The 13,551-nt window shown below is 28.2% G+C and overlaps 1 protein-coding gene and 1 non-coding gene across 2 annotated transcripts; one reads left to right on the forward strand and one right to left on the reverse strand.

Moving 5' to 3' along the window:
* Positions 1 to 880: 880 nt before the first annotated feature.
* On the reverse strand, positions 881 to 12,414 carry LOC122503934 (structural maintenance of chromosomes protein 4). Its single transcript, XM_043614710.1, has 7 exons — positions 12,243 to 12,414; positions 10,465 to 10,711; positions 10,093 to 10,284; positions 9,480 to 9,656; positions 8,485 to 9,383; positions 3,119 to 5,593; positions 881 to 1,139 (listed from the first exon to the last, which is right to left on the reverse strand). Exons 2-7 carry the CDS (start codon positions 10,708 to 10,710, stop codon positions 956 to 958), a joined length of 4,173 nt encoding a protein of 1,390 aa, XP_043470645.1. The 5' UTR covers position 10,711; positions 12,243 to 12,414; the 3' UTR covers positions 881 to 955.
* A 647-nt stretch (positions 12,415 to 13,061) lies between these two features.
* Positions 13,062 to 13,133, forward strand: Trnaw-cca. Its single transcript has one exon. It is a non-coding gene; the product is annotated as a tRNA-Trp (tRNA).
* The last annotated feature ends 418 nt before the right edge of the window (positions 13,134 to 13,551 follow it).

The following is a 13,551-nucleotide window of genomic DNA, read 5'->3' on the forward strand; positions in this document are numbered from 1 at the left end:
AATTTTTTAAAAAGTCTTAGAATTCACTTGAAACTTGTTACTCAGGGGTTTTTGGGGTCGCTGATTTCGAATTTGTTGTTAGTTTTTGAAAATTCTAAATAGCGGATCTAAAATGGCGGACGATTTTTATAAAAAGCATTATTTTCTTGAAATATGTTACGGGGGGTTTTTTATGTCAAAGATTACGAATTTAACGTTACTTCTCGAAATTTCAAAATGTTGGATCCAATATGGCGGTCGCATTTTTTAAAAAGTTTCAGAATTCGCTTGAAACTTGTTATTTGAGAGGTTTTTGGGGTTTTTGATTACGGATTTGAAGTCGGATTTTAACAATTCAAAATGGCGGATCCAATATGGCGGTCAATTTTTTTTTAATCTTAGCAATTTCGAATTTTTTTAAAAATAATTTTTTACTCTAAATCCAACAAAACTTAGTGAATTTTTTTTCGATTTAAGGTAGAAATAATATAATGAATAACACTTTCTTTTATTTTCTAATTTCTGTTATTTATTACTATTAATGTTTATAATTATAAAAATTAACAATACTTTCTATTTTTTATCATTTAAATCATATTATTCATTTACATTATTAATATTAAACTAAATACAATAACTTTATAATTTTTCATAGTATAAAAAATATCCGTTGGACGTTAGTATTTTAAAAGAGCACTTATTTTCATTTTTCCTATTTTATATTATATACTTATTGAAAAAAAATTTGTTTTTAAATGATTTTTTTATACACTATAATAGTATAGTCGTTATTATTACAATAAACTATTGTTATTTAACAGAATTAGAAAAAAGTTACTTGAAATTAAACTTTAAAAAAATATATATATATATTTAATATTTTTTTTCTTTCCTTTTTTTCTTTTTCGTAATTACAGTCAACTATTTTTTTTTTTTAATTTTCATATTATTTATAAATATATATATATATTTTTAGTTAACGAGTTCTCTTACGTTGTAATCGTCTTTTTTTCGGCGTTGGCTCTTCAGCTTCATCTGTTTTATTAATAAAAGAATTTTCTTCATTGTCACCTTCGGATAATTCACTTAAGGAGAGCGATCTCCTCTCTCGTCCCTCGGAATTTCTTCGTGGCGTTGGACACAATTCGAGATCCGGTACACTGTAAAATACGTTTTTCTTCTTTTAATATTTTAACTTAGATTCAAATGTAAATTTAAAAAAAACTTTAATTTATAACTTTATGTTTAATTAGTGGGATTGTTCTTTACTAACAAGTGTCGATTATTTGTTAATTTGAAAAAAAGATAGTAAAGTTAAGTTCTAAGTCGTGTCTTAAGTCATAATTTTTACGTCTTGAAGTCTTTCGCCTTTTACGTACTAAGTCTAAGGGACGAGGATTTTAAAATGATTACCAATTTTTTTATATTTTTACTAGCATCGTATTTTACATTATTATTATTATTATAAAAAACTAAGTTTAAAATATGAAATTATTGCAAAAAAAAATATCTACTCTAAACTAACATTATCAATTGCCTTTTCATTTTAAGAAAACAAGGGCAGAATGTTTTAAGAGACGAGAAATAAATTTAGATGGGAATTTTTATTTTTTAATATATTACTAAATATGAATTTCTACAAAACTTACGAAAAATCATCTACACTTGTAAATACTTATCGAGATCCGGATTTATAAATTTCAAGCGAATTCTAAGATTTTTTAAAAAATTCGATCGCCATATTGGATTCGCCATTTCGAATTTTCAAAAACTAACATCAAATTCGTAATCTCTGACCCCAAAAACCCCTGAGTAACAAATTTCAAACAAATTCTAAGATTTTTTATTAATTCGACAGCCATATTGGATCCGCCATATTGAATTTTTAAAATCTAACCGAATACGTGACAAGTGACACCAAGAACCCCTCAAGTAACAAATTTCAGGCGAATTCTAAGATTTTTTAAAAAATCGGCCGCCATATTGGATCCGTCATTTTAAATTTATTAAATCTGATTTTAAATTCGTAATTAACGAGTTAAAAAAACTTCGAAAATAAAATAACCATCTTGATTGCTTTCTCGGCTCTTAGTCCCTTCTTTTCTGTGTCATATAGTTTACATTTTCAAAATCCAAGTCTTAAATTTATATTTATAATTTTGTTTAACAATAAAGATTCTTACTCGAAATTGATTTTAGTTTATTGCATCTTTAAAATTTGAGATTCTGAATCGAATATTAGTAGTTAAAACTTTAAATAAAAAAAATATCAGAATAGTACCTAATCTCTTTTGAGAATCCGAATTATATTACATAATCAGAATCTTTTTAAAAAAATTATATTGAAATCAAAATCTCTAAGTTTTTATATCAGAATCATAATCTTTTCAAACTTTAACAGATTCTGATTCGAATATTAGTATTTAAAACTTCAACCCATATCGAATAGCAGTTCGACTAGTCGAACATTAAAATTGTAAATCTTAAAAAATTGATTTTTTCTCGACAAGGCAAAATTTAAAAATATCTTTTATAATAAACGTTAGTTTTCTATTTAAACTTCAAAAAAAAAAATTTAGTGACCCTGTTAAATATAGGTTGAGGAACTAATATCGAAATCAAAATCTTTATAAAGTAATTATATTAGAATCTGAATCGTCTAAAAATACAGATATCGAAATAGGAATCTCCTTAAGATAATCATATCGGTATCAGAATCTCTTTAAAACAATCATATCAGAATCTCTTTCAAGACTTTAAATTATATTTCACATTTTCAAAATCCAATTCTTATTTATAAATTTTCACCCCTTTTTCTTCATCGTCAATTACTTTTGGCTAATTAGTGGTGCACAACGATAAGAGATTATTGGTTGTCTTTACACTTTATGGACTTTTAAATGTAATTTATGAATAATTTTGGATTAATTTAATGAAATTTCACAATTCACAAAAACATTGATTTTATGACATAGCGTACTAACTGGGTGAAATTCACCCGAATACAAATTTCAATAATTCGTAGCTCGAACAACAAGCCTCGATTGCTCAAAATTCGCCTGGGTTACGCTAACCCAGTTAGTACACTGAGGGCTAGGGACAATTTTTTTTTTTAAATAGAAAATTAATATTTTCTTACTTAGTGACCGCATTATTTTCCCCTTTGTCACAATTCTCCTCCATTTCATTATGATCCGAGCATGTCGCCACCTGTTGTAATCCATCAACACTCTTCAATAAATCCTGTTCATTAATCGATGGCTGACTCATTTTTTGCGACTGCGTCAAATAACGATTCTTTTGCTGCGTCATATTATTCAATTGTACAGGCGGTGCTATTCCATGATGTTTATACGCCTTATTAACCTCCAATGTCGCACACTTTGTACAATTATAAGTCTTATAAATACCAACCAAATAATTCGCCAACTCAAACATATTAAATCTCAACGATATCACAATAAACTGTGCATTCTTTGTTCGTTCCTTTATATAATTACCGACAATCGATACATTCTTAAAGTCCAAAGCAGCGTCAATTTCGTCCATAAAATAAAATGGCGTCGGTTTATAGTGATGAAGGGCAAAGATCAAAGCCAGGGAACTTAGGGTTTTTTCACCACCACTCAGATTGCTGATATTTTTCCAAGACTTCTTTGGAGGACGTACACTGAAGACAATACCTTCGCTGAAGGGATCTAGAGAGTCGACTAATTCCAATTCGGCGTCGCCGCCTAAGGTTATCATTTGATACATTTCCTTTAATTTTGTTGTTATTATTTTGAAACCATTGCGGAATTCTTCCATTCGTCGTCTCTTGGCGCCCTCGTAGATGTCACGAAGATTATTTCTCTCGGTTGTTATAACATCGAGTTCGGCCGCTCTCTCCAGGTATAAACGATCCTTCTCTTGATAGTCCTTAATGTACTGCATATTCGGTATTTCCTCCGGTAATTTTTCCTTCGCTCGTTGTAAATTTTGTTGAATTATCTTCTCGTCAAAGTTGTCCAGTTCCTCCTGGGTTGGTTCGATTAATTCCTCTTGGTCACTCTCCGGAATTTTGTGTAGTTTTAGCCCGCGGATTCTTTTACCATACTCTGGTATTTTACCCCCGATTTCTAGGATCTTCTTCTTTAGTTCGCTTATTTTTTGATCGAAGTCTATCTTTTTGGATTTTAGTTCGCTTTCATTTGTTTGGAGAACAGAAAGTGCTTCTTTCTGTTCGGCGGTTGCTTCATCTCGTTCCTGTAGTTGTTCGTTCAGTTCCTTGAGATCCTTAAGTAGCTGTTTGCCGATTTCTTCGAATTTTTCCTTCTCCTGTTTGGCGGCGAGGATTCTTTGTTCACAATTGGTGACGTCTGTTTCTAAGGTGGCGATTCTTTGTTCTGTTTTTGTGGTAGTTCGGGCGGCGGTTTTAATCGCGACGTTCAAACGGACGACTTCGCCATTCGCTTTGTCGATTGTTTTGGTGAGTTCGGCAATTTTTTTCTGTTGTACCTTAACGCGATTTCCCGCAATTATGTCTATTTCTTGGTTTATTTTCGCGACTTTCTCTTCGGTGGAACTTGAGGACTCTTCGGCGGTTTGGAGACGTTGTTCGGCACTTTCGACGCTCTTGGTAAGTTCCTTAACGCGTTGGGGATTCGACACTGAATTTTTGGTCTTCTTCTCTTGTTCTTTGAGTTGTTGCTGAAGAAGCGGTTCCTGTTCGATGAGATTCTTCAGTTCGAGTTTAAATCTATCGCGAGTGACTTCCATTTCGCGAAGGGCTCTCACGAGGGTTTGATGTTGGTTCTCGAGGGGAGTTTGCTCCATTTTCAGCTGATTGACATTGGCGAAGAGTTGATCGAGTTCGGCTTTGAGTTGTTCGACGTCGGTCTCGTTGGGCTCGTTTCTCACGACGCGTTGGCCCATTCGACCGCGTAGGGAGGTTCGACCGCCGCCGCTCATCGTTCCGGCGACTTCGATCAATTCGCCCCTTAGCGTCACGACTCGATGGCGTTGCGAACCGTAAGCGATTCTTGTCGCTTGATCCAAATCTTCGGCGACGAGTGTATTTTGCAACGCGTAGAAAAAAGCCGGACGTAAACGTTCATCCTCGATTTGAATTAAATCAAATAATCGCGGAACTTGTTCGGGTGTTTGAATTCTCTGACGACATTGTTGCGCGAAACGCTGTTGTTTCTCGAGGGGAATGAATGTCGCGCGTCCAAGATCATTGTCGCGGAGATGTTTTATGCACATTTCCGCGGTGCTCACTGTATCGACGACAATATTATCGAGGGGACCGCAAGCTGTTGATATTGCAACATCGTATTTGGCGTCAATTGCTCCTAAATCACCGAGACGACCGAAAATACCGGTTATACGGCCTTTGCGTTTTTCTGTCATAAGCGCGCCGAGAACAAGATTGCGCGAATGACTCGCTTTCATTGATGATTGTTGCTCGTCAAATTGCACTCTTTTTGTACGTAATTTTTGTGTTACTTCCGCTTCACGAGTTTTTAAATCATCTAATTTACGTTCTACTTCGGCGATACTCTTCTGAGTGGCGGGAATTTCTCTCTCCAATTCTCCTAATTGTTTTCGTCTATCCTCCAGTGTTTCGGTTGTACTATTTTTCAAAGAGAAGAACAAAGAGAAAAATTAAATTATTAAACAATTAAAAGGTGGGTAATAAAAAAAATTATCAAATATTGAAAAAAGAGACAATTAAAATAATTAAAAGATGGGTAATAAAAAAAATTATCAAATATTGAAAAAAGAGACAAGGAATGAATTTATTTTTAGGGGGACAAGAAATTAGAAATAAATAATAAAAGAAAATAGAAAAAGAGAATGTAATAGATAATCAATTATTTTATGATAAATTTATATGGTCGTAACAATACTAATCACTTTCAAGATTAATATTCAAGGCTTCTTTGCCTGTTAATTTCTAAATAAATAATTATAATTCATAATAAAGGAGAAAATATGTGACGCGTTCCGAAGAAAAATACCTAAGCAGCAAATTATCTTAAGGTTATGTTTGTATTATTTGTACATTAATTAAAAGTTTCTATTTTCATTAATTAATAACTATTCGGATTTTATTAATTTTTTCAAATGTAGGGAAGACTTAAACATCAGTGATTTATATTTAGAGTTGCAACCTCTTTGTGTATTTTGATTCCAAAAATTACAAACATAACTTAAAATCTTTTGCTTCTGAGGTAACTTTCTTCGAACCGCGTCACTTATAAATAAAATACAGAAGAGAAAAATTAAATGAACACAAAAAAAGAAAAAGTGACAAAAAAAGAATAAAACCATACAAAGTAAAATAAAAAAGAAGTAAAAAACACCCAAAAAATTAAATAAAAGCAAAGAATATGTTTTTAGAGAAAAGAAAAAGAAGGGAAAGAGAAAAAAAGTAATGGAAAGTTTGAAAAAAAGCAAAAATCATTTTTTTAGAAACAAAATTGATAAAATGCAAAAAGAAAATAAATAAAAGAAAAAATATATGAACTTTCAAAAAGAAAAGAAACTCAAAAAATAGAAAGAAAAATCAAAGACCAATGCAAAAAAAAATAAATAAAAGAAAAAACATGAACTTCCGAAAAGAAAAGAAGCTCAAAGAATAAAAAGAAAAATCAAAGACCAATGCAAAAAATCTTGTTTTCTAGAAAAAGAAATGAAAAAACAACAGAAAAAATCAAGGAAAAATACCAAAAAATCAAGAAAAATTAAAAAATAAAGAAAAATATCTGCTTTTAAGGAAGGAAAAACAAAGAAAGATTCTTAGAGAAGAAAACGAGAGAAATACAGAAAAAGCAATAAAATATGGAAAGAAAAATCTTTAGAGTAAAAATACAAAATAACAAAAACAAAAAATAAACGAAAATACCAAAAAAAAACTAATAAATAATTAAATAAACGCAAAGAATAATTTTTTTAACGAAAAATAATCAAAAAATATAAATAAACAAAAAATTTAAGCGAAGAATCATTTCTTAAAGAAAACTTTAAACGGAAAAATAAAAAATAAAATTACCGAAGTAAATTTTACAATTTTCGAGTGTAAATTTCAAATAAAATTAGTGAAATTTACTTCAAAAATTGAAAAATTTACTCTGTAGAAGTAATAAAATTGCGAGAAATTACAGACATTTTAGATTTCTACTTTTAAATGATGTAAAATTTGCTTTATATTTCTTTTCCTTGTAATAAAAAAAAAACAGAAAAAAAATTTTAAGTAAAAGAAAATATGCTTAATTACTTAATCATATCGGAATAAAAATCCACCAATAGGATCCTTTAGAAGGATAAATTTTGTGTTTGTCATATCGGAATAATAATCAGCCAAAAGAATCCTTTAGAAGGATAAATTTTGTGTTTCTTTGTCATATCGGAATAATAATCAGCCAAAAGAATCCTTTAGAAGGATAAATTTTGTGTTTGTCATATCGGAATAATAATCAGCCAAAATAATCCTTTAGAAGGATAAATTTTGTGTTTGTCATATCGGAATAATAATCAGCCAAAATAATCCTTTAGAAGGATAAATTTTGTGTTTTGTCATATCGAAATTAAAATTTCCCCCCAGAATTCTCTAAAATGAGTTATTTTGTGTTTAGAACATTCTACCCCAAGCGAACAACCAAAACTTCTAACAGAAAAAACGTCTAACAATTAATCGAAATTTGATTTTTTTTTAATACTACCCTGTTACGCATATTAAACTATTTTTAATCCATTTTCAAAATTTTCTTTTTAATTGCTCAAAGATCTTCGAAAATAAACTTAAAACTCTTATTTCTTTACTTTCTTCAATAAAAATTATTTAAAATTTTAAAAATTAAAATTCACTAAATTAAAGACACTTTAAAAACCAAGTAATTTTTAGTTTATATTCATGCACTTTATCTAAAATAAAATTATTTTAAAAATAGTTTTTTCAGTTAAAAGTTTTTGGTTGTTCGCTTCGCGTAGAATACTCTTGTTTTTCATATCGGAATAAAAATCTTCTCTAGAATAAGAGATTTTATTTTTTTTCATATCGGAATTAAAATTCACTTGCAGGTTCCTCTAGAATGAGTGATTTTCTGTTTGTCATATCGGAATAAAAATCATCAGTAGTTCGTTCCTAAGGTAATTATTTTGCTAAAAGCAAACAAAACAATAAAATAAATTGGAAAAGTAAACAAAGCAAAAATTAGAGTTAAAAAAAAGTAGAGAACTATTTAAAAAATAAAATGCAGATCAAAAAATGAAGAAAAAGAATTTTTAAATAAATGTAAATAAAAAGTGTGAAATTAAAATAGAAAATAAACTAAAAATAGACTAAAAAATAGAAAATAAACTAAAAATAGAGTAAAAAATAGAAAAATAAACTAAAAATAGAATAAAAAATAGAAAAATGAAAATAGAAAATATAAGAAATCAGAATCTAAATGAGAACCAAAAAGGAACAAAAATCGAAAAACAGTAGAAAAGCAAACGAAAAATGATAAATTTTTGAACCTAGTTAAAGCCTCTTGTAATTGTTGTAATTTCCCCTTTTCCTTCTCCTCCTCAGAAGTGTAGAGTTGCAATTCCGATTGGGCAATATCAAACGCCGATTTAGCCTCATCGACCTTTTTTCTCAATTCAATAAGCGCCGTCTCCTGTTTAACACGTTCCTTCAACAATGGTTCTGTTTTCTCCTTTAAACTGCTCATCATTGTTTTCAATGTCTCCTCCTCTTTCTCCCTCTCGACACTACTTTTCTTTATCAATTCCTCATATTCCTCAATATCTTTGGCATTCTTCTCAGGAACACGTTGCAGTTCCTCCAATTTTCCCATTTCCGTTTTAACAGCGGCTCTATTTTTCTTCCTTCGATTATTTGTCTCAACCAATTCCTCCTGCAGTGCTTGATCTTGTTTACGAATCTCATCGAATTCCGTCGTCTTTGCATCCTTATCGTTTTGCAATTTTTCCCATTTTTTACTCCTCTCCTTAAATTCCTTTTGCTTTTCAATTTTCTCCTCTTGTATTTTCTTCATTTTCTCCATTAATTCATTATAATCTTTCTCCTGTTCGGCAAAATTTTTCTCCTGTGCATCAAATTCAATTTTTGCATCGTAACGCTTACGATGATATAATTGATGTTGATATTTAATTATTGAATTTTCACATTTTAAAAATTGCACTGCATCTTGCATTGGTTCTTCGAGATCCTTCTTTTCTTTTTCAACAAGACGAAGACGATGTAATTTTTCTGTTCGTCGATCTGTCATTATTTCAACTTTTTCATTTAATTTCTCGAGTGGCTCTTTATAGCGATTTGTGCCAATAATATCCTCGAGAAATTCTAACAGACCAGTGTCATTATCGCCTTGGCCTTTTGGTTTCATTAGAGCAATTTGTTCAACTTCCCCCTGAAACGAGAGTGAGAAGAAAATTTATTTTATTTTGAAATTTTATTTCAAAATTAAAATAATAAAATATTTTAAGAAAGAAAACGGAAAAATTACCTGCAAAATTAAAAACCGATTATGATCCAAATCGACGCCATGCGAACGGAGAAGTTTTGCGATTTCTTTGAAAATGACTTTTCTCCCATCCAATTGATAATACGATGAACTGTCCTTAAAAGCCGTTCGTGAAATTACAAACTGACTGTTTGGCACGATCTCATAATCATCCCCTTCCTGCAAATATATAATTGTCTTATTAAAAAAAAAATAGTGATATTATGTTAATTATAAATTCTGCCCTACAACGGAAAAAATAACGAAGAGTCCTTTGTCGCTTAGGTCGAAGTTTCTAGAGTATAAACTTACAAAAATCAACCGAAAGTCTAATATTTTTTCGTTATTGGGCAGTATTATAATAATTGGATAATAAAATGAAAATAAAAATTTGTAACGATTTTTTCAAAGTCTAACGTTGGGTATATAAAATTATATATATTTTATATATATATAATATATTTGAGAGTACGTTTTGAAACATACACTGTTGGATTTCGAGTCAAAATATTTAAAATGAGGGCGACTCAATCATGATAGCTCAGATTTGAAAAAAAACACCCTTTATATATTGATAAATCGTTCGATTTTTCTCGACTTTTCCTCTATCCATTACCTTGTCAATAATTTGTTGAAAGTGAATAGAGACAGTGCAACTTTTCACATTGAGATGTTCACTTGAATTGTGAATGAGGACGGAGATTTTTTTCGAACGAATTTTACTCGCTCTGTAGCCAAATACAAAGAGCAGTGAATCAATCACGTTACTCTTTCCACTTCCATTTGGACCGACTATCGCCGAGAAACACTGAAAGAAAAATTATAGTTTTTAAGTATAAAATAGTAAAATTAGGTAAGTAAATAAAACGAAAACATTCGGACAATGTCCGAATTTTTATGTTTTCATTTTATTTACCCTGCTTTATAAAAAATCTCGAATGTTAAAGATTAACTAACTAAAAAAAATTAAGTAAAGTAAAAGCAAAACCTTATGAAATGGTCCGACTGTTTGCTCGCCGGCGTAACTTTTAAAATTCACATTATGAATGTGCGTTATCATTAAACGTGGACCAGTTGTGTCGACTTCGCCAAATTCCGTTGGCCTCGGTGGAATATAAATTTCGTCGTCAATTCTCAATCCACCTTCCTCGTCGGAATAAAATCCACCATCCTGATCTCGATCAATGTCCATTTCCTCATCCTCCTCAACGTTCTGCTGATTCTTTTGTGCCATTCTTTAAAAAAAAAACATAGTTAATTATCATTTTATTAATTTGCTTTCTAAAAGTTATATATTTCTTTTTTAAATGTAAACGGGCTAGAAATAAAAATATTGTACAAAATAAAACTGTATTTTTTTAAATAAGTACATTATTTTATAGAATATTAATTAAATTCGATTATTTTAAAGAATTTTAATACAAATTCAATTATTTTCGTCAATTTTTATAAAAAACTTGAAATTTAAAAAAAAAAATCATAATTTTCAAAATTTTTAATAAAATTCTTTTAAAAAATTCAATTATTTTCAAAAATTCAAATAAAATTCTTCGAAAGAAATCAATTATTTTCAAAATTTTTGACAAAATTCCTTTAAAAAATTCAATTATTTTTAAAAATGCAGATTTTAGAAAATTCTTCGAAATAATTCAATTATTTTTATAAATTGTAAAATTCTTGTCAATAATTCAATTATTTTCGTAAATAATAAAATTTTTCTGAGAAATTCAATTATTTTCAATACAATTTTAATAAAATTTCTAGGAAAAAATTCTAAACAATTCAAATTGTTCTCAAAGTTTTTAATAAAATTCTTTGTAAATTTCAATTATTTTCAAAATTTTCAATTAAAATTGTTTTTAAAAAAATTACATTATTTTTACGAAATTTAATGAAATTCTTCAAAAAAAATGTAATTATTTACAAAAACTCTAATAAAATTGTTTAAAAGAATTTAATTTTCTACGAATAATTTTAATATAATTTAATAAGAAAATTATTAATTACAATTATTTATTTACTTATTTATTTATTTAAAAATTAACAGGATTATTAAATTTATTATTGTTGAATTTATTATTCTTAAATTAATAATAAACACGATTATTTCTTAAAACCTAAAAGAAAATCATCATAAAATTCAATTACTTTCAAAATTTTCAGTACAAATTATTTTTGAAAAATCCATTATTTTCAAGAAAATTGAAATAAATAAATAAAATAAATGAAATAAATAACGAATTAAATTTTAATATGTGGAATTTTTGAGGAAAAAAACACAAAATTTCCAAAACGATCGAAAAATCATAAACAAAATTCATCTTGTCCAATTTTTCAATTTTTAAAAGCCAGTGAATAAATAATAATAATTAATAATTATAATTAATGAATAATTCTATAATTCGTGGTGTGCAAATAAATATCGGAACATAAGAAATATTTTACTTTTTTTAGAAGAAAGAAATCCCGCGTTAAATTATTTTTGAGGTTAGGTTAATCAAAACATCGAGAATAAATTCATGCACTTTATGTTTACGAAAAGAATTTGAATAGATTTTTCCTGATAAATGTGAATCGAGAGCACAGACAAAACAAAGCAAATAAATATTTTCCACAAAAGATAAAAATTAACTCCTTATTTTTTATTAGAAGAAAAAGGAAATGCGTCAAAAGTATATATTCTATTTTGTCACTTCTCTAACCTTAAAAATTGGAGCAAAACATTTTGCCTTCTTTTTAGAATAAAAAATAGAATCAATCACTCACCTTTCAATTAATTTTTACACAAACAAACAAACACAAAATTCAATTGTTTATCAACATTTTATCATTCACAAACAATTAACACTTTTTTTTTGTTTCAAAATACGAAACGGAGAGAGAGCGAAAAATCGACGCCTTGACAAGTGACGCCATTCGCAACCAAAAAAAAAACAGTTGTGAACAGATAGTTTCACACTTCACAATATAAACAAAATAAATTCTTCTAATTTAATATCAAAGAAATTTGTTTATCATCATTTTTTTACATTTTTTAAACAATAAAAAAAAAAGAAGCGAAAAGAATGAAAATTTATAATAATAATAAACAAAAAAAGAAATAAGTTTACAATTTCGAAAATAACGGCCGCCACATAACGGAAGTCACGTGACATGGTAAAAATTCTATTTTTACTAAAAAAAACGTAAAAACAACTGTATAATTTACAAGTTAGTAACAAAGTCAATTTCCAAAAATTCATAATATTTACAGTAAACATTAATTTCTATTTTCCCTGTGAATTTTCTTTCATAAAAATCAAAATAGAAAAAAAGTTATTTGAAAGCGGGGGAAAATCGACCGGAAGTGAATACAATTCGATTAATCGATAGAACCTTAATATTTAAAAGGAAAAAAAAAAATTTCTGATTTTTTAAATTAAAATATAGGTAAATTTATTAATTTACTATAAAATTATTAAATTAGTGAATAGAAAATTATTTCCACCCTTATATTTTCTTTGGTTAAAAAGTAATTATTGCCGTTTGATGAAATCGAGGTCAGCCGCCACTAAAAACAACGGTGTGAAAAATCGTTAACATGATGACTCCGTGGCGCAACGGTAGCGCGTCTGACTCCAGATCAGAAGGTTGCGTGTTCAAATCACGTCGGGGTCAAAAGTTTTTTTTTACACAAAAAATCAACTTTCAATCTATTCTTATTATAAAAAGAAATAATTTTTAGTTTTCTTTAATTTACAACTTTGTGTTCTTCATTTTTATTGAAAATTGTAAAATAATAAAATTTTTCAATCTTCTTGAAATTTGCATTGAGAAAAAGGCGGGGAAAATTTTTGAAAATTTAAAAAATTAATTATTTATATTTAATAAATTGATAAATAAATATAATTATTGCAAAATTGTATATTTTTAATTTTAATTATATTATACTTAATTATATTAACATTATATTAATAATATATTAATTATATTATATAATAATGTTAATATTTTAATATATTTGTTATTATTTTTAACAACTGAAAAAAAATTAAAATTTTACGGCGAGAAAAAATAATTTTTCGAAATTAGGAAT

The sequence above is a fragment of the Leptopilina heterotoma genome, unplaced genomic scaffold (assembly GCF_015476425.1).
Source record: "Leptopilina heterotoma isolate Lh14 unplaced genomic scaffold, ASM1547642v1 Lhet_275, whole genome shotgun sequence".
In the NCBI taxonomy this organism is placed as follows: Eukaryota; Metazoa; Arthropoda; class Insecta; order Hymenoptera; family Figitidae; genus Leptopilina; species Leptopilina heterotoma.